Source organism: Lepidochelys olivacea, assembly GCF_965140295.1.
Source record: "Lepidochelys olivacea isolate rLepOli2 genome assembly, chromosome: 2".
NCBI classification, from domain to species: Eukaryota; Metazoa; Chordata; order Testudines; family Cheloniidae; genus Lepidochelys; species Lepidochelys olivacea.
Window position 1 is genome coordinate 251,120,460 of NC_140412.1, and position 22,601 is coordinate 251,143,060.

The following is a 22,601-nucleotide window of genomic DNA, read 5'->3' on the forward strand; positions in this document are numbered from 1 at the left end:
CTAGGCCAGTGCTGAGTGCTTTTGAAAATGCCATCCTATATTTTAAAATAAACCTTAACTACAAGCGTAATACAACCCTGGTATAACCATTTTACTTGGATTAGTCTTGAAAGTGGTATTATGCCTACGTTGATGAAAAAACTGAAGCAGAGATGTGAATCCACTCACTATGACAACAGGACACAGGCAGACTTAGAGACTCAAGTCTCCAAACCTGCTTGACCAAAGCTGCTTCCCACAGACAATACCACACACAGAAGCACAACTATACACAAACACTAAGAAGCATCACTTTTACATAAAACCCACTGTGCTTAGCCAGGCAGACACAAATAGGAAAGTCGAATATGAGCATGAACACAGACAGGAAGGTGTCAAGCTATTACTGACTTTACTTTTGATTGAATTTTATGAAGTTAAAGTTTCATGTCAGTAGCTTTGCAAACAGTGACAATTTATTGTTACTGTAGGACACGACAAACTGCAGCAGGGACAAGTTTTTCTGAAACATGCTAGACATCAATCCCATGGTAAAATGATATTTCATCTATTGACTAGACAAAACAATTCAATTCAGAGTTATAACTGCAGCCCACACACTATGTTATACAACATATGTGCAGAGATGTGTCATTTACACCATATAGCTCAGTGTGTTTTAGATTCCTTATGGATTACAAATTAAGACTGACTACCTCAGTAAACACATTTCAAAGATTAACAAAATAGTATGTTGCCACCTAAATACATTCAGACAAAACCAAAATCATTAGTTTATGAAGCAGTTTGTGACTGTGTCCTACTGAAAGCTGGATAATCCAACCCCCCACATATTATATAGTATAACATGCAGTACTTAAATTATTGCCCTGTAAAGAAGAATTATCTAGGTTTTGCACAGAAGGGGCTGAGATGTTTCACCAAATAAAAGCATTAGTAGAATACTATATGCTACCGATACACTGAAAAGTATGAAAGTCCAGATCACAGAAAGGATAGTAGTCCTAGAAACCACCTCTAATTTTCTAAATCTGAAGGAAGCTTTTTTTTTTTTAATCTTAGTATATGTCCTGCCCTGCTTTTTCAGATGTCCAATATTTAGCATTTTATTCTCCATCTGCACGAAATTTCTTACTTTTAGGCAAAAAGCTTTAAGAGGACAAGTTTCCATTTAGTCCCATTTTACTCTACATATTTGATAAAGCATTGTACAGATATTTGCTGGAACTGAAAAAGTTTACCAGTTACTAGAAATTTTTCTATTGGCCATGCGGAAGGGAAAGCTAATGAGGCTTTAAATTTGGTGCCCGAAGTAACCCTTCACTCCTAAGGAGCAGGTCTTGCATGAAAAGAATGTATAAGTAAGAAAAGTGATGCAAAGTTCTTAAATGCACTCTAATAAAAGTGGGTTTTCAACAGAGCACAAAATAGTCATGTATTTCTGTATTACAGTAGCGAGACAATTCTAACACAGTAAGGCTACCAGAGACATGCAGTCATAGGGTCTCAGGCACAGAAGCCTAACTTATACCCTTGTGTCGCAGGTGCACAATGGATCTATATGGGGGAGGAAGGGGTGGAGGTCAGGATTTGATTTTTATATCCAGAATGAACAGCAAGTGACAATTAAAGAGTGAGGAGTATGACTTTATTCTGAAACGGCACTCTGCATGTTGAAACAATGTGGAGCCTTAAAGTCTTTACACCACTATACATGGAAGTGGGATTGCCAGTCAAGTAATAGAGCCGGGACCAAATCAAAAACAGTTATTTGGTTCAAGGGTCAACTCCCTCAGATGACTGTGTGTAGGTTTTTATTTTTTAACTACTGTGCAGGTCTTTTACCGATTGACTAATTAGAGTGATTGGACCAACTGGCCAGCTTTTGGGGGGGTAGTATTCTCTTTTTACTTGAGGAGTGCAATGTTGCCGTTTCATAACCGCACGGAGCCTACCACTGAAAACATCAACTATGGAAATCTGAAGGCAGAGAAAGCACCATCCAGACTGGGTCGTAAGTGAAGTCACCATGTTAAGCTCTCACTATGCAATTTACAACTCAGCTTATGCCAAACAGCTAAATGAAGAGCCACATGTATTTCATAGGTAGGAGTTATAACACACTGAAGTCATGCCAGTAGAAGGGGGGTGTGTGTTGTGGCTAACATTTTCAGACCTAATTACAAATGTATTTCAAACCATTAAGTAACTTCTTGTTTTTCTGTTTAGTCATCTTTTGGGCAACAAGTGCAAGAGAGGAAAACTGACAAGGAAAATGTAGAGTTGCTAGATTACATTTTTAAAGTATATGCCAAGACCTTGTCATAGAAGCTCAAAACTTACATACCTTTTGATCTCCCAACCTTAAAGTATAACTTTTATATTTCATTCCTTCTCCTACGCTCTTTAATTGTTTGACTATAAAATTGAGGGGGAGAAAATTTTAAAATTTTGTAACCTCAGTGTTTAACCTCACTGCAGTCACCAACAATTAATACAATTTGTTAGGTTATCTGTTCTTGGTTTAAGTTGAATCAGTTATCCTGAAGAATAGTTTGCCAATTTTTTCCATCTACTTCCTGAACTTTAATTCTCAGACATTCATTAGTGTAACATCACAGACCGTATTCTCTGGAAAGGATTAACTGATCACTTCAAAACCATACACTGAGGTCTTACATAAGGTTATATAACATATCTGGAAGTTAAACTAGGCTAAATAATTCACAGTAGGCCAGATGTTCAGCGCTAGCTGCATGCATAAAACTGCACATGCATCACTTCTACATAAATACCCAGTGCACAAAATACCTGATGAAAGAGCATAAATATCTACTGTGTAAAGCAGGCATAGAGGACCCTTGCAAACCATTGCTTTTGCCTAGCTTTGAAAAATCTACAAATTTTCTACAAATCTACAAATTAGTACTTTGCCTCACTCCCCATTCCATTAATGTAAGAAGCACTTTTCTGCATTTTTAATGTTGGTTAGTAAGTGTGTAAACCAATGGTACTCAAGTCTATGCAGCTGAAGACACCGCATTAATAGCAGGTTTATATAGTTACTCACTTCCTTGACAACTTAGTTTTGAAGATGCTGACATTTATGAATCACAGTTACTCTTCCTTTTACATCAATGCCAGAACATTAGAAAACACTGCTAATATAGATATTTGGGGTTTGCTTTTCATTTACTGACAGATATAGATAATTTTGTGGAAGTCTATCTACAGATGGGCATGTTGCCCCATATAGGAAGAAAAGGACTTTTAATGCAGTGTTTTCAGAGATATTGTATACTTGTGTTCAACATCTTAGTTACAAGACAATGCAGAATATTACTTTCGGACAAGTTGAAATGTATACATTGGGGGGAAAGTGACAGTTATCCAGCCAGTTCTGGGGAAAACACCCTATAGATAGATACTTCACATATAGGTTTGGAAAAGAAACTACAAGCCATGTTTTCAGTCATATTGAAGAAAACATTTGCAAAGAAAAGCCCCTTGGCCTGAAGCTTGAAGGAAGCAGGTGTTGAAAAGCAAAATATGGTTCCCCACTTGCCCAAATCACACAGACACAAGAAGGCTACAAATGCCATCCATGAAAGAATGCACCACAAACATCAGCATTTATTCATTTTGAATTTAGCAATTGACAAAAGACCCAGCTCACCAGCTTTACTTTTTCTTGTTTTCCTAGGCTTAAACATTACATATTTAAACATTGTCAGAACTTACTAAGTTGTTGGCATTCATGCACAACTAGAAAACATCCTTAATTTATTTAAACCAGAAATGCATTACTAGGAACGTATTAACATCTTTCACTACTAAATATTAAAAAAAAGTTGAAATTATTGAAAAGTTCATCCTTGAAATGTTAATTTCACAGCAGACAAACTACTAGTTGGCTCACATTTCAAACAAAATGGGAAAAGCAAGATTCATGCTAGTGGTTAGTGTACATTTTGCCTAGCACTACTGAAGGATCACGGCTAACCTTGGATCATGTTTAATAAAAAGCAAAGTGCATACAGAAATTTACAACAATTTAAGGACAAAAAATGGTCCTACTGATGTGGTCCCAACAATTAACTCAAAAGTCTATGACAAATACCATGAGCTCCGATGAGCTGTTTATAAATACTTTAGATTAAGTACAGATACTGAAAGAGTTCGTTTGAAATCTTCAAAAAAAATGTTCCTGTTACTCCTCAAATGGTGCTTGTTATAGCTTAAAATTTCTGTTAACACGTGCGTTGAATTACTTGTTATCCAAGCGTAGCAGCTGCTCCTTACCATTTACTGTTAATGACTTTAACTGGCCATCTTCTTCAACTTCCACTCTCTCTTGTCCATTCTCAACAATTCTGTAAGACAAAAATTCATTTAATCATAGTTTTAAAGCATTTTCAATATGATCAAAGTACACCACACATGTAGATATTTAGGAAATGAAATACATTGCCAAGTCTAGGGCCAAAGCTTGGCTGATGCAACTGCAGTAAGTGAGTGAGCACATTCAACAGTGGAGAAGCCACAACAATTAGCGTCTTCTTTCCCACCCCACTGAAAAGCCTTTCTGGAAGTGACTCCTAGTCACTGCAGCTGAAGTGGCACTCTATTCTCCATAATCACAGATCTCCTCTTAGGCTGAAGTTCTCATCTCTTTCCTTTTCTCCCCACCCTCCCATTCAAAAAGCATCATATGCAATTTTAGTTTTGAGTTTCAGTTAAAAGTAGTAGTTAGGAACTGTGGCAGTTCAGGCTGACAGATGTGTTCAGCATAGTGTGTTTTATGGTGTATATTTTCCCCACAATATTACACTGATATGTTTTAGTTAAGCAGGATGAATCACCACAGAGAACATGTGCAACAGCACCAAAATAGTGCTACACAGCATGTGCTTAACAGGGCCAAGTTAAGGTTCACAAGCAGGATTAACTTTTGCATCTCTTAAATGGTTTTCACCAGGCAATCTTGACAATGCATGTAGGGTTTACCTCCCCTCGTTAAAATGTTTAATGTGCAATTCTGGGTTTGCAAAGCAGTCCATTTTACTCCCTTGTCACTGAATTATAATTGCTTGTTCAAAGCACAAACGTAAGCCATATTTAGGGCTGGTCTGTATTACATATTGTCCATAAGTAACCTGTGTTTAGAGTACAGAAATATGTAGAAAATTTTCACTTCATAAATCAATTGATAGAATTCTGTTTTGATGATCAGACAGAGGAAGGATCTACCCAGTGAAGAATCAGAGACAATAGTTGCTGTGGTCTGTACGAAGTTTGATGAACAGGCAGATGCGCTCTGATCAGTCAACATTGAGAAAGAGCAGGTAGTTGTCTTTGGAGAGAACAATGTTTGCTTGGGTTTTTTTCTTTAAATTATATAACTATACCCAAATTTCAGAGAGAAAGTAAGTAGTAGTAGTGGCCAGGAACTCCTCCTCGCTTGGTCACAAGATGGTAGTCTTCTTTCAAAAATATACTATTATTGTCATCATTCAAACATCACCCCTTTTCTCAGAGTGCTAGTTATGTTGAGCACAGTACATCTGTGTTCTGTATGTTGCACTGGCTTCTTATCGGCTTTGGGGAGCAATTCAGTCTTATTTCTACTAAACTTAAAGATAGAGATCCTGTCCATCCTGCACCTTAACATTTGTAACAAGTTTGCGGCCTGGGTTGTTCTAAGCATTGTTTGTTACATGTAGAGAGTTACCACTTTGTTAACCACCACCTCAGCTAACAGCATTTTGCTCCTAGACTGAAACAATTGTCTTCTGCTCTATTGAAATTCTTCCACATGGGTTTGCCAGGGCTTGATTTTGCTAACTTGCAGGGCATGATGCAAGGCCTATCTGGTTACCCAGGCCTTGTCTAAGCATCATTTTGAATGCAAACTGTAGCTCAATGACTAAGGAAAGACTGCAGTTTCTGTGTCATGGTATTTGACACTGGATAAATACCAAAAAACATTGGTGTTTTCTGGCACTGTCACTAACTCACTTTAATTACAAAAATGTGTCAAGAGGTTTGTTCTAAGGGACACCTCTCCAGTTAACTTATACAGTAGAACCTTGCATTTTTGCTAGTTTACAGATTGCATAATTCAAAGAAAAACCTAGAGGTCTCGCTCCACTTCTTAAAGATTTAGTACGTGGTATTAGTAGAGTCCATTGGGCTGAGACCTCATAAGTACTAAGAACACTTCAGTTTGACAACTGTCAATTACATTTGTGATGCATATCCTTAATTTATTGCATGGTATTTTGTCACTACTTCATATTTGCAGCGGGTTTCCCCAAGGACTGGTGTAAAATAGTGAGGAGAGGTTCTGATGTGTGTAGTGTTTGAACATTCACTCACCAGTAGTGAGCAATATGTTTTTCCTGGTGGAGAACCTTAACTCCTGCTCTTAGCTTACCTGACAGATGAGACAAGACTATCTGCACTTCAAATCCATATGGTCAGTAGGGGCACTGAAAAGTTCACTTTCACTGATGTTGCTTGGGAAGCCTACTGGATGGGAGGGTCAACTCAAAACAGAGGCTGGGGAAAGTTGGAGCATAGCTTAGACCATCTGCTACGCTTCTCATGCTACTTACAACCAGAAAGCTGGGGTTGGAGCAGAACAGTGGCCTCCCAATCCCCAATCAGTAGCTCCACCGGTGAAGGGAAAGCAAGAGCATACGCCTTTTCTCTTCCAGCAGCCTAGAGAGGAGGGCTTCAGTTTTCAGACGCTTACTAGCTAAAAGCCAATACTAAAAGATGCATCACCCCTGAGCAAGTTCCATTGATAGCAGCATTTTGGGAATCCCAGTATCCACTCCCTGCCCAGCAGCTGACAGGTGGCTAAGCTTCTCAGCAGGTATACCCAAGCATAAAAAGAGATCACATATATTCAGGATATAAAGGGGAAATAAAAGAATTAATGTTGTAACATGGCCTACAGCCCTCAGGCCTGTAAGATATTTAGCTTAGCCAAACAAGGCCTCAGGACTAAAGACACACTTGACATAAAGCAACTAACCAGTAAGTGACCTAGATCAAAATTTGTCACAAGATAGCAATGACCCTACATCACAAGGTATCATAAGATTGTTCCATTGCTGCTAAACTTTCTGCTATTTAGGAAATATATATTGTAATGAACTGGTGAAAGCTGGTTATAATATTTTTTTGGATTTTGAAGCCATTTCAGTGTGCTAGCCGCAAGTTATGGTGACTCAGTAATGTAAATATTAATAGAATAAGGAAAATTAACAAACGGTCCCATTTTTCATAGGCTATTCCAAAAGGTAGTGGGAGATGGAAGTTCAAATGAGGAAAAGGGGTGGAAACCTTCATAAATATGCATGAACCCCTGTGGGCACCAGCCTAACACATTATAAAAACTGTATTCTAATCTACATGCCTTGGATGACACCCACTGGTGATAACAATGACAATGAAGATGAGTATATTGACCAACTCTGTGGGGATCCCTGTAGAAGATGTGAGTGATGCCAGTCACAGGGCTAAATACATTACACTCTATCTGCTGTTGTATTTCAGTGTTTGTGGGATTACCTATCTGTTTAGTAGATTTGCTAATAAAAAGGGACTTGTGATAAACTTCAGTTGTTTGTCCTGCACGCCTCAGGTCTCATTTTAACAACACTGGTAGTCTTTCTGATGCTGTAGCTATTCAAAAAACTGAACCCTTAACTACTGTGAAAGAAAAGAAGTTAATCAATACACCAATCCATCAATTAGGCTACACAGGATGCTGCTGCTAAGGGTTTTCCCCCACTTTTGAATAAACTCTTGGCTACAGGGCATTAGGTACTTTTTGCCCAACCTCTGCATCCTTACACATACTGTAGACCATCCTGTAAAGGCAGGGAAAGAAAAGAGAATCAAATAGGTCTATCATTACAATTCACACAGAATTGGATATCTAAGTTATTACATTTTGGGAAACCAAAACAGTAAGGGTAAAGAAAGTTATCATCAGAAAAATATTGACAAATTCTATTACAACAACTTGCATGGTACCAAGTATCAGATGGGTAGCTGTGTTAGTCTGTATCCACAAAAACAACGAGGAGTCTGGTGCAGATTTATTTGCAGACTAACAGATTTATTTGGGGACGAAAGCTTATGCCCAAATCTGCTAGTCTTTAAAGGTGCCACCGGACTCCTCATTTTTGTTACAACATTTATCTTGTTTATATCACTTACCTCTTTGTAGTAATTTTTCTGCCATTAACTATTTTAGTAGAAGTTGATACTGATTTGAAGCTACCCATCCCACCGCCACCAAATGACGTAGAGGAGAATGAAGTAAGGCCCCCATGTCCCAGTGAACCAAATGAAGTAAAACCTGGGGGGAAGACATGGTAAGTATTTGACTAAAGCACTGTAAACATAATTTCATCAGAAACTGTTTAACAACTTTTACTTTAGGAAGGTCTGCTGGACCATCAAATTTTGATCTATTAATTCTAGCTCCCCAATTTCAAATACCAAAGTTACTCAATTTCAGAGCTGCTAGGTAATGGTTACTCCCACTGAGTTCAAGTGGAGTTGCAAAAACTAGGCCTTTAGCATTCAACTAGGCTCCAATAATTGAGAGCACTTGGAGTTCATAATCTTGTTTAAAGGCGCACACTATTGCAGTCCCTTTTTTGGAGACCTCAAGAACACTGAACACACCCCCTGGTAAGGCAAGTAACACTGATCTAGAAACTGATGTACTGAGAGGTTAAGACTTGTCCAGTGTAATGGTGTCAGTAAAAGACCAAAAAGCAGAATAGAGTCAATTTCTTTTTAACAGGGCTTACACTCTCTTTTCATGAGATTTTAGCTATATCAAATAATACTCTACAATACCGCAGCTCTATTTAAACTAGGGGACTCTACAGGTAGATGTAACAGGACTCAGTGTTGTATATGATTTTTTAACTGCATTGTACCAATTTACTGTTCCAGAGAAACTCCCTCTCTAGCAATATTAAATTTGGCTTGAAGTTTGCTTTAGAATATTTACCTGTATCAAATGAAGAAAAGCCACTCCCAAATGCAGGAAATCCACTAAATGCAGAGAAAAATGGCCCACCACCTCTGTTTCTGTTCCCACGTTGACCTCGTCTGTTTCCAAATAAGTCATCAAAAGGATCTTCTACAAACAAAAACCAGGTTTTAATACAGGAGGTTGAAGTGATCAGTTTTATTCAGTAGTTCCTATATTTAATAAGTATGGGGACTTCTAGTAAAGAAGGAAGTTTCTTGCACCTTCCTCTGAAGCATCTGGTACTAGACACTGTCTGACAGAATCTCTGAGCACAGATTTGATTCAGTATAGCAATTCTGTGTTCCTTTGATACCTGTAAGAGACCAATATTACTCTCACACACCCCCAACTCTTTTTGGTCTCCAGAACTTTAAGTACTATTATTAAAGTAATGGCATGCTGAGAATGAAGTCCTGCTTCCTTAGTGCTGTGCCAGTTTGCAAATGACAAGTATTCAGGGGGAACATGCAGAAATTCACTTTTCAGCAGAGAAATGTGTTCCACACCAGTTATGCTATATAATCAAACCTTATCATTTATACAATAGCTATGTATGTTCATATATGCACACAAAAAAAAAATCCATGTTTTATACCAAATTCATGTAGGTTAGATACCAAATTCACGTAGGTTAGATACCAAATTCACATCAGTTAACATCTGGGTAATTAAGAACTTGTCTCCTCACATGGCCATTAACTATAAAACACACTTTGCTTTAATTGTGCTATCAAGAAATGAGGAGTTCTTTTGGTTCCAAGAGGCAACTATCTGTTTGCTATTCATCAGAATGTCAAACATCTGAAATTACAACAAGAGAAGCCCTTCTCTCCGTAGAACACCTTGTCTGTCAAGCTGCGTTTTGGGGCTTAAACTTAATATTTGTTGATGTGATTAAGTCTGATTCAACCCCTAAATATTCAAGACTTCTTGTATAATTTCATTCAAGGTTTATCCGAAAACCACGCCCACCACGACTCTGCTTAGGACAGGCTCAACGTATGTTAGTGTTCCGTTAAGACTGAAATTTAAAGGGTACTGGAAACAGGGAATTAAAATAGTCATAATACAACTTTAAGTGATCTGCAAATGTTTTAGTTTAAGTTAACTAGTTGGAGGGTTAGATGCTTAAGAGGAAATTCGGACGATAAGAACTTTATGGGAAGAAAAAAAAAACAGCTGAAGGCAGTGCTTAATTTGTAATGAAAGAGGTCCTGGGGCTCAAGCAATTTTTATTTTTTCTTTCATAACTGGTGTAAAAAGCCCAGAGGTGCTGGGGCTATGAACTGCCAAATCTCAAGGTGCTGGGACTCGCACAAATTAACTTCAAAATGTCCTTCAGCCAGTGTTTAAACTCAAAAGCCTATAGCTGGATTTAAAAAAAATAAACTGGCAGGCCACTGGTTCTATTCCCTGGCACAAATATGATTTTTTTTATGGTTATAAAACACTGGTCAGAGACTAATAAGTAAATATGGAATACCTATATGGAAGTTATTACTTCATAGAAAGTTATAGAAGAGGTGTCCAGATAAAAGGGAAATTCCACTAGAATATTACAAATAAGGAAACTGAAGTTTGAGTTTTACATCATACTAGCATAACATCAGCATTTTGCAGGACCATGATTTACACAACACAATGTACCATTAAGGTGGAGATCTTTAATGCTGAATGTATGCTATTTTGGATTTCAGTTACCATTGCAGCAGAACTTTACAAGATCCTATATTACACAGCACAGGACACTGGCAACATTTACAAAATATTTTACAAATATGAGTTATCTACAGAACAACAGTTTTAGGCAAGTTAGCCTGACCTGTGATGAAATGTTGTTGAAAAATGTAATGTTGCAAAAACAATAGTTTAAAAGTGAAATGTAAGAAGTTATTTTCCAACATACGAGGTCTGTAATAGCATTTATATTTTCTTCAACTATAGAATTCTCCAATTCTAAAACCAATCTCAGTGTGATGTTGCAGAGAATGGAAGATATTCTCATGCAGGATAAGAGTTAAGCATATACTTAAGTCCCATTGAAGGCAATATCTAAAGTTAAACACGTCTTTGCTTTCCTGAATCTGGGCCACTGTCATTTTCAGTGAATTGAAAATGATCACTGTACCAATTAGAATTCCAAGTTGATTTTAAATGAAGATCAGAAACCAAGAGCAGGTTCTCTCCCTCCCCCAGTTCCCACCTAGGCTGGAAGCCAGATTACTGAGAGCTAGTGAAATGACTACATTACAAGTTTAAAAAAAAAAAAAAAGAAGATGATGAACTGAAAGGAAATGGCATTTTTAGCCACAGTTTAAACCTCTGTTTGGTTTGCTTACACTTACTTAACATGAATGACAAAATTAACACATTTTGAATAAAGGAAGCCTTTGTTGGAGAGTGCCAATACTCTTACCCCCATCAAATATGATGTTAAGAACTCACAATAATCCCTTATAACTCTCACTGGTCCTCCCACAAAACCAAGGAATACAGACCAGACTATAAATTTGGAATTGTTTTTCTCCCCCAAAAAGCTTTCAGCTTCTCTTTTCCCATCAAAAACCCCAAAGATTTGTAACAACCTCAATGTTTAAAAAGAAAGAAATCCTTTGTAGGTTACCTTTAACACTATATGTGCGTTAGCAAATCTGACAAACTCTTGGAAATATTAAATTCTAACAATATTTTTATGCCAAGTCTTCATACTCCTGGAGTAGTAATTTCAAAGACTAGCATATGCGAGTCTTACTCCAGCATATTAGCTAGCAAATAAAGCCACTGCAGTTAACAGTGCTATAGTCCAATTTATTCCTGCTAGTTAGAGAATGACTCACTAGTGAGTTATGAAGGTCATTCACTCATGCATACAAGTGATCTATATTATATTACTGCCCACTATTATGCTTTCTATTTATAGTCCAGTTTATCTTCAGTTACCTGGCATTAAAATAAAAAAAGAAAAACACACTCATGTCAAAGCTATACTATATATTTTTATAATCCACTGCATCACTGGCCACTTACAGGTGACCTGTGTCAGACCCATTATCTCCTTATCCTGGTCACAACAGCAACACAAGCTAGGAGGAGCATGAAGGAGATGGACTATGGAAGTCTCCAGGCTCTTGCTATCACTACTCATGATACAGGGGCTTACCCTACATTTAAATTATATCAGCAAAGCTGTGTCAGTCAGGGTGTGAAAATAAAACCAAAGCCACCCCACCATACACTCAGTTGACAGAGCTACACCAATAAACCCCAGTGTAGACAGAGTTATATTGACAGAACAATGCTTCAACAGATGTAGCTAACACTGTCAAGAAAGGTGGTGTTCTGACCCCAAAAGAAGAAACTCCTTCTGCCAGCACAGGTTGCACCTATGCTAGGGGGCTATGCCAACTTAGGCTTCATAAGATAGCTGTAGATTTAGACTCCGGGTGTTTCCCCCAGTCCACGTCCCTGCCTGCTTCCATTGCTGCAACCCTGAAGCTACCCAGACCTCATTCCCCATATTTAATGCTTAGTCCTCCACTTTAAACCCTGTAGATTACACCATGCACACTTCACCAGTGCCTTACTCTCACTTAATTTTAGGTGCCACCCAAAAGACACATTACAGTCTAACACACAGAACAAGCATATTTGTAAAAAATGGAACTTGACATGCTTATGATCACGTTGCACATAATATTGCCTTTCCCTGCTCAATCTTAATTGTTTTCTTAGAATTGCAAGCTCAGAGACTTGTTTCCTTTGCTTTTGTACAGAACCTATACATGCTTCCATAACATACTGATTGTTGGCTGTAATCAGCATCAAGCTACTGAAATTCAACTATTTTGGAATTCAAAGACAGTTATTTAATGTATGTATACATAAGTTGTGGACAGATGTAATTTTATCTTGGTTTCAGACAGTAGTATAGATCAGGGGAGCACCGAGTTATGTACAAGCCCCTCCCCTCATATGTACAATCTAGGTTTTATAGTTCTCCTAAAAAATAAAAAATTTACTGAGATTATATTAGTCATTGGGAAAGAAAGAGTCAACCTGGCTTTTGTAAGGGGAAATTATGCTTCACCAATCTATTAGAATTCACTAAGGGAGTCAAGAAGCACGTGGACAGTGTGGTCTGGTTGATATAACGTACGTGGAATTTCAGAAAGCCTTTGGTGCGGGACTTTGTCAAAAGCGCTGAAGCAAAGTGAACAGTCATGGGATAAGAGGGAAGGATCTCTCATGGAACTGATTAAGAGATATTCCTACTTTTGTTTCCTAAATTATCAATTTTCACAATGGAAAGGGGTAAACAGTTAGGTTCCCCAAGGACCTGTACTGTTCAACCTATTCATAAATGATCTGGAAAAGGGGTTGAACAGTAAGGTGGCAAAATTTGCACATGATACAGTGACTGGAGTGTTACTAGACAATCTCACTGAACAGGGCGACTAGGCAATGAAAATGGCAGATGAAATTCAATGTGGATAAATAGAAAGTAATGTATACTGGGGAAAAAGTCCCAGCTATACATACAAAATGGCAGGGTCTAAGTTAGCTGTTGCTGCTCGAGAAAGAAATCCGACTCATTGTGGATAGTTTGGGGCAGGGGGAGGTGGGAATCTACTCAATGTGCAGAGGCACTCAAAAAACCTAACAATGTTAGGAACCATTAGGAAAGGGATAGATATTTTTTCTTACTATCATAATGCCACTATATAAAACCATGGTACAACCAGATCTTGAATACTATATGCAGTTCCAGTCACCTCATCAAAAAAAATTTGAACTGGAAAAATACAGAGAAGGACAACAAAAATTAGGAATATACAACAGCTTCCAAACAAGAAATTAAAAAACAGGAACATTTCAGCTTAGAAGAGAGGCCTGGGAGAGGTCTATAAAATCATGAATGGTGTTGAGAAAAACAAAAAGTGTTATTTATCCCTTCATATAACACAAGAACTAGGGGTCACCCAATGAAATTAAAACAAACCAAAGTACCTCACACAATGCGGTCAACCCACAGACCTCCTTGCCCATAGGATTTGAAAACCAAAAGCACAAGTGGGTTCAGAAAATAAATTAGATATCTTTGTGGACGATAGGCTCATCAATGGCAATTAGCCAAGATAGTCAAGGACACAATCACCATGTTCTTGGGTGTCCCTAAACCTCTGACTGCTGGAAGCTGGGACCAGATGACAGGAGTGGATCACTTAATCAACTGCCCTGTTTTGGCCATTCCCTCTGAAGCACCTTGTACTGGCCACTGTTAAAAGACAGGCTATTGGGCTACACCAGGGGTCCTCAAACTGTGGGTCACGACCCCAAAGTGGGTTGTGACCCCATTTTAATGAGGTCACCAGGGCTGGTATTAGACTTGCTGCGGCCCAGGCCTGAGACCGAAGCCCGAGGGCTTCAGCCCTGGGCAGCTGGGCTACGGTTACTTGCCTCCTGCTGAGGGCAGAAGTGCTTGGGCTTCAGCTTTGAACCCCCCCACCCAGGGTGGTGGGGCCATGGGCAGGCTCGGGCTCCAGTCCCCATTCCCGGGGATGTGTAGTAATTTCTGTTGTCAGAAGAGGGTCACAATTTGTTCTCTCAATTATTTGTTCTTGTTCACAACTTTCTGAGTAGTAAGCATAGGTGCTCAAATACTTACCCCGGTGGGGGGGACGGACCTAGCCTAACCAGAAGAGGGCAAAATTTTTCAGCCAAAACACTACTCTAAATATGCAGATCCCAGTTGACCAAGTCATTTTATGCATGTGTGTTGATTCTGGTCAACTACTTTAAAAAAAAAAAAAGGGGCAGGGGGGCAAATATTTTTCTTTTTGGGCTAGTACCTAGGAACCTACCAACATTTAGGCAGAATGGTGGTACCTCCCTCCCCCACTTTTCACTCAGTAACCCAGTAGTTAGAGCACTCACCTAAGATAAGAGACATGGGCCTGAGTCCCTTCTCCAGAGCAGGTACTTGAATCTGGAAATGTGGGAGGCCCAGTTTCAAATCCCTACTCTGGAGAAGGGACTTGAGCTCAGGTCTCCCACCCTCAGATAAGTGCCCTAAACCACTGGTTTACTGAATAAAAAGTGGGGGAGCAACACCACCATCCCACCTAAATTTTGGAGTTAGGCTCTTGAGTCCCCTTGTGAATATAAACCTTTGATTCCAAACCAAAATGAAGCATTCTGAATGGAACAAAAACATTGTTTCACCAAACTGAACTATGGAAATTTTGATTCATTGAAATTTCTGGGGTGGGGGTGGGGGTGGGTGTTGTTTGAACTGCCATTGACAGGGGGAGAGGGGGAAATCAGTTATTCACTGCTGTAACGCTGAATCTAATGATAGCTTACTACAGTGCCTCACATGAGGAGCCCTGCCAAGTTGCAAAATTAGATTTAAATCTATAAACGTCATCTTCCATTGTTGAAATTAACAGACAATAGCTCATCATTGTGTGCAGTGTTGTTACCCTGTTGGTATATTAGAGAGACAAGGTGGCTGAGGTAATCTTTTATTGGACCAACTTCTGTTGGTGAAAGACAAGCTACAGAGCTCTTCTTCAGGTCTCACATATTGCTTCACCCACCTTGTGTCTATAATAGACCACAAAAGTATTTTACAGTAGTAAAAAAAATACTGTAAAAGTTTAAGTTAAAAGGAAAAAACCTTGATATTGTAGTTCTTTCAAAACGCATTGTAGCTTGGAAGTTTAATGTTAAAACCACATACACACACCTTGGCAATGGTGTATGTGTCACAAGAAAAAAAAATTCTGTAAGCAGACGGTGCCTTCAGTCACTCATAAGAGCCAAGAAAAATACATATTGTACATAGGTGTTAAAGTGGCCTCAGTTGGCGAAGCAGGGAAGACCACAGATATAGTTCTGTAGACCATCCCATCCCTAGTGTTGCACATGCTTGGAAATGGTTCCTCAGTGTTCTCTCATACACCACCACATCTAGTTTTGCTTCTATCAAATGTATTTTTTACGTTCTTCTGCTGTGTTCAGCTGTCACTATAGGTCTTCCATCAACTAAAACCTCATCCTTTTCCATTCCTGTAATTTTAAGTTGAACACTACATAGGTGTATGAAAGATTAAGCTAGGTTGACAGAAGAGGCCAATTTATTTCACAGACTTTATGCAGAGTCTACCAAAACATACTTCCGGGTACAAGATAGTCTTTGAATACCTGGTGATTGTATACTACCTACCCCAACCTGAGAAACACAGCTGTTTCACACTTATCTGCAAATGGCTGTTTTCCTACCTGAAAAGTATTCAAAACTACTTGTGATTTTTCTGAACCTCAAATCTTCACCTTCTTATATGCAGAACCCAATTGCTGGTTGTAAGTTTAGCCACAAGTATTCAGATTTTTACAAACACTGAGTTAATCTTTTGTGGGTCTTGTTGTGATTGAGAGCTGAAGAACAAACTGAATCCAGAGTGTTGATAGTGAAAATATTTGTTACACTTCTTCCCACAATCCATCTTAGTAAAGAAACAACGTAAACAGGAATCAAAACACTCTTTTAAAAATAAAGTTTATTGTTTTAACTAAGAGCTCTTCAGCAGGGCTCCTCCTCCCATTCTCCAGAGGCTTCCCCCTCTGATCTTCTACTAGGCTCCTCCCCTCCACTCTTCTAATCCTACACTGACATCCCTCCTCCAATATTTCATCAAATTCTTCCTCTGCCTATCCGACACCAAGTTCTTCCTCCAGCCCCTCTGCCGATCCGCCACTGGATTCTTCTTCCAGCCCCTCTGCTGATTCCTCTGCCATTCCTCCACTATATTCTTCCTCCACAAACCCTTCCTTTGATCCTCCATTAGACTCCTCAGGCAGCCAACTGATGACCACTGAGTAGGAATCTAAAGAAACATGCCCACTGCAATTAGTAAGTTAGTTCACCATTCTTAGCTACTTTGTCACTTACCAATATATTATGTCAATGAAGTTGCATGTCACCTTAAAAATTTAAGTCACTGTACCTATAAACTTCTTCCTCCTTTATAAGTGGCCCCATTATCTGGCCACTTAAATAGGAAAGCGGCAATAATAAATGACTTCTATATGCTAACAAAATGGTTTAATATTTGTATTGAACAGTTGTTCAAATTATGGATGCTTTGTTTTAGAAGCTGATCACTAAAATGAAGATCCCATGTGTTTAAGCATTTTTACTTTGTTATTTTTCTATATATTACACTGAAATGAAATAGTCTGAGTGCAGGGATGCACTCAGGTATTGTTTCATATTCTCTGTGTGTATATAAAGTCTGCTGCAGTTTCCACGGTATGCATCCGATGAAGTGAGCTGTAGCTCACGAAAGCTCATGCTCAAATAAATTGGTTAGTCTCTAAGGTGCCACAAGTACTCCTTTTCTTTTTAGGGATGCTGCAGTTAGTCATATGATTCCTTGAACTCAGTTTATGTTTAACTACTTAATTTCATACTCACAACAGTTGAGAAATAAATAACCACACCACTCATCAGTACCCAACTTGGAAGTAACTCCCTTTGCTCCTGGATCATTTTTAAGTGTTGCCAGTACTAAAGCTGTCATCCTCAGCTTCACTCCTTCACTAGAAGCAGAACACACTTCCTACCCAGAAATGGAGGAAGGGGAATCTAAAGAGCAATTAAAAAAACTGGGGAGGCGGGGAGGAGGCTAGCTTCTGAATAGGAAACTAAAATCTTCTGACTCCTTTCCCTTTCCTCTTCATTTCTCCCCCACCTAAGCCTTTTTTTCTTCCTGCAGGTCAATGGGGCTCATCTCCAAAAGAACTGAAATTTGTTTTTTTCCATTATCAACACAGAGAGAATCCAAGCCTCTCTTCCGCCTTAAAAAGTAAGGTAAAAGAAATACAATTAAATACATTAAAAAAAAAACAAAAAACAAAACATTTCCCTCTTCTTTAAAGCATTAGAAAACAAGCTTCCCCCCTTTCCCAGGATTTCTTCATATTTGCATGTTTTGGTAGACTCGGCACAATCTCTGGGAAATAAATTGGCCTCCTCTGTCAATCTAGCTTGATCTTTCATATTCTTACATAATGTTGGCATATATGTAAATAGAAAGGCATGGGGAGAGGAAGGAAAAATGGGTTCTGATTAAGATTGTGAAAAGATGTTGGTGCATACGTGTTAGTTTATGGGAAGCTTCACTGCTCTCGAAACAAATTCATGGTACAAATCTCTCCCGCTGCACACTCAACCTGAACTGTACATGTGTATAGTGAACATGTAGTAGACAAGCTTCCTCTGACCCACTAATGAATTTTTTCAAAGATTCCTAGGATAGGACAATGATTTGTGCTCCTTTCCCATTCAGGAGTTAATCATAAAAGTCACCTACTGTTTGCAGTAGTGTTGCATTAATTCCTCTTCAGCTCTATGGAATAACCAGGAGGTCTCATTTCACATGTCTTGTCTTTAAACAGGCAGAGAATTCTTCTTGCAATCCTCAAGATGTTACTCCTTCTGGTTCCTTTAGGCAGTTCCAGGAGTGAAAGGCTGAACACAGCATGTGTTCCTTTTGTGGATCAAAAGGGGAAACCAGCTGCACTTGCAGAGATTGAATAAGATCCATAGCAGTTTTGCTGAGATCTTTTGTATGGCCGAGGGTGCCTTCACAAGCGCACAGTTCATGGACATGATGCTGGCAAGCATAAAGTATTTTTTAAACGGCTTTGTTTGCAAACAATTATTTATTTTCTTTAACTCCATGGTAGCCAGAGGCTTCGGAAGCTATTGCTTATGCTTTTTCTTTTGGTGGTGGTGGTGGTGTCATTTTTTCTGACTGTCATGCAGCGCCAGACTTGGGAAGAAAGTGTTTTTATGCCATACAGACAGCAACCCACATTTACTAAAGCAGAACTGTTGTGTGTGATTTATTAGTTTCTTCTTTTAGAAAGACGATAGCAAACCTGATATACTATTTGTAAACAAACAGACCTTGACAGAGCAAAAACTGACCACAAAACCCTACGTGCAACAGCAAAAAACAAGGAGGGAGACAGGTGAAAAAAAGACTTTTTAAAACATCCAAGAGATCAGTTATAATTTTCACTCCGGTGAAAGTCAAATTATACACATCTGTTATGTAGAGATGAATTTTAGCCACTACTCTGATGCACCACTACCCCCCAAAAGCTGCTGACTTACCAAAGAAGTCAAATGAGAAGGGGTCCCTTCCACCAAAAAACTCACTAAAGACATCTTCTGGGTTACGGAATGTAAATCCATATTCAAATGGGCTGTCAAAATGACTTACACCTGCAGAAAAAGAAGTCACATTTCACAACTCTTCACACTACAGAAGCACAAAATATTTGAGTTGTATGTATAAGCTGTATATGTTTCTATGTTTTCTAACACACAGAATTCTAGTTTTTCACAATAGTTCATTTCTGGCTCATTGGATAGATTCTCAATATATTCTTCACACCACATTTAATACTGTTGAGTGAGACTTTCATGTTAAAATTCTCACATTCTGCTAAAAAGATCTACTGTATCTAGAATTACTGTAATCAGTTTTTCTACAGCAAAGGATGTTTCCATCTTTTACTAATTGGACAGTCAAAGAGGTCATCTGTAGTTTATTAAACAAAGTTTCAATTTCTCCCCTTCTTCCCCTCCCGTCACTTTCCAGATATCCCTAAAGTTACTTTTATCATTTATGTTCTTCTGCAGGTTTCTAGACATCAATATTTATTTCTCATTATCCTTAAAGGAACACATCTGACTAAAAATTAAAAGTCTTATTGTCGGAGTTTAGAAAAAAAATCAAAGCTCTCTGTTGGTGTTGAAGTCTGGTGCATCTTTACTTCTGAATCAGTATAATCTTGTGATGGCTTATTTGATAGTCTCACCTGCCAGCTTTTGATTTAGGTCAGTGGTTTTCAACCTTCGTTCTTGTGCAGACCCTTTGGAAACCTTAGTCTGCAGACCCCCAGGGGCCTGGCGAACAGGTTGAAAAATCACTGATTTTTATTACACAAAGAATCTCTGACTTACAGTTGGCAAATACAAGCTAAAATTAGACACTTCAGTTGTTAAGACTATACTTATGATTGTAGACTCTCCCAGAATTTGGGAAGAGTTTCTCCTCTGATTTATTGTTTGACTACCTGATAGTCTTTCAAAAAGACGACTTAATTATTTTTTTTTTAAAACAAACATGACCAAGTAAAAATGAAATTTTCAGTTTCTGCTTTGCAGGTTAATGTCACATTTGTTTAAAAAGCAACAGATAACGAAGACATTTTAGAAAAATTGTAGTCTCTTCTTTTGGTCTTATGTTTTATAAAAACTTTTCAAAATTTAAATGTTGGGCCAAGTTAGAGTCTAACTTGCTTTTCCTCACTTACTTTGACTATACAGACTAATTCCTGTTACATGTTTAAAATATTGTTTTGGACTAGATAGGCAAATTCACTGGCTGGAACTAGTCCTATCAGGGTCATGTCAAGTTGCTACTCTATGGTTATGTGCTAACACAACATCCCCAGTGGCTCCGTTTCTACATAATTTAATTACATTTAAGAATATTTTAGCTCTTATGGCTATAAAAGCTTTTCAGAGCATGAACCAATCTGTAACTAAAATGAGTCTGCAGAGTGGAACAGTTAAAATCATTCAGATGATATGGAAGAAAAAACATGCCAAGTTTACATACCTCCACCTCCTTCATTTAAACCTTCTTTTCCATATTTGTCATAGATGTCACGTTTTTTAGCTACAAAAAAAGTTAATTACATCAGTTAAGCTGCATTTGGAAGCAGGAGAAATGCAGTATGCATCACTAATGTACTCAGTTGAATTTTATCACAGAAAGTTTATTTAAGCCATGTTTGTTACAGAAAATGCAGAGTACAAATATTTTGCTAATCATCATCAAAGCACCACGGGTGAAGAAAAAACTGTTCTTAAGTGTCAATAATTTAGTTCTAGTAGCTACTAATAAGGTGTCATGTTCACCATCCTGTTTCACGATTTCCATTGAGAGATGCTTTAATATGCTGAAAGGTAGCTCTTTTTTGGAAGGAAGCCTATGGTCTTCATGTTTGTATATTCAGCAAAATAACTAAAGGCATTGTGACAAAACTGGTAAGAGACTTTGCCACTGTAATATCAGATTGTGGGAAGGCATTTTTCAAAGACTGCTAGGTATGGATGCAGGATGGAAAAGAGCATAAGTCAAGGAGGGGCCATTTAACACACACACAAAAAGCTGATGAATTATTTGCTTGCCATATTCCAGAGTCCACAGATATGCAACTTCATTGTTACTAGTCTTTTCCCAGGGCAATTTTTTTTTTTTTTTTTTTGAGTGTGGGGGAGGAGAGAAGTAAATCAAGTCTGCATTATAAAAGTTCAGGCTGCTGTCTCAGTAATCAAAGTTCAGAGTGAAGAGTTCTGCCAGGTAGAACACCGGGCTTTTTGCTCCAGCAGCTCAGACACTATTCTGGAAGTGAAAGCAAGAGACTTGCCGGAGCATTTGACAAAACTAGACACAGTCTGATCCAACACCTATTGTAGTCTTCTCATTGGACTTTAATGGGAGTCTGATCAGGAACTTCAGGACTGTGTTTTTTCCCTGAAGACAATCACTTTTAACAGTTAACATATTGGGACACTATAAAGAATTTAGTAAGACATCATATCTAAAAGGGATTGTGCCTAGTCTATAGGCACCAGCCACCATTCACAATCCAAGTCCAAGACAAAATTATCTCTTGGATATTGAAAGCTCTATGAATTCCTTCTGGCTTCAGGTGCTTCACAAGTTTGTACATTACCTGCAACACTACCTTTCAATAGAGTGATTTCCTGAAGAAAAAAAAACTGAGTCTTTTAAATAGCTTGTTAAAAGAGGGAAAGACGACCAATGAAACAAGAAGCTGGGCAACCTAGAAAAAAGCAGCAGGCAAGAGACAGGAAGTCCTGCATGTGGGCTGGCAGAACAGAAGGTTTATTTTGAGAACTTCATGTTCTTGAAACTACAGGCACAGTGTCTACCAGTCAAATATTCTTTGCATAGATAATCCTTAACAGAACTACTCTTGCCAAAACCCATCTCTGTTCAAAATTGTAATGACAAAATGAATAAAATTATAGGAGAACTGATTGCATCTCATAGAAGCACAGAATCTCAGGGTTGGAAGGGACCTCAGGAGGTCATCTAGTCCAGGAGTCTCAAACATGTGGCCCGCGGAGCTTTTTGCTGCGGCCCGCTAAGCTCCCCTCACCTGCCGCCCCCCCCAGCACGCCTCATCCCCGTTCCTCTACCTACCTCCAAGCACTTCCAGGTGCCAAACAGCTGTTTGGCAGCACTTAGGGGTTTCCAGGGGGGAGGAGCAGGGAGCCACATGCTCAGGGGAGGAGGCGGAGAAAAGGTGGGGATTTGGGGCAGGGGTTGGAATAGGGGCAGGGAGGGGGCGGAGTTGGGGTGGGGACTTTGGGGAAGGGTTGGGAAGAGGCAGGGCAGAGCAGTGTCAGTGATGCAGC

General features: G+C 38.8%; 1 protein-coding gene across 1 annotated transcript in view; it reads right to left on the reverse strand.

The window, feature by feature from the left end:
• The window catches only part of DNAJB6 (DnaJ heat shock protein family (Hsp40) member B6), a 98,475-nt gene that overhangs the window by 47,883 nt on the left and 27,991 nt on the right, over window positions 1–22,601 (reverse strand). Inside the window, exons 4-8 of the mRNA XM_084621868.1 lie at window positions 20,770–20,829; window positions 19,254–19,364; window positions 9,044–9,175; window positions 8,236–8,377; window positions 4,303–4,373 (exon numbers count right to left, since the gene is read on the reverse strand). Coding sequence (XP_084477994.1) covers window positions 4,303–4,373; window positions 8,236–8,377; window positions 9,044–9,175; window positions 19,254–19,364; window positions 20,770–20,829 — 516 coding nt within the window. The remainder of the gene's footprint in view (window positions 1–4,302; window positions 4,374–8,235; window positions 8,378–9,043; window positions 9,176–19,253; window positions 19,365–20,769; window positions 20,830–22,601) is intronic.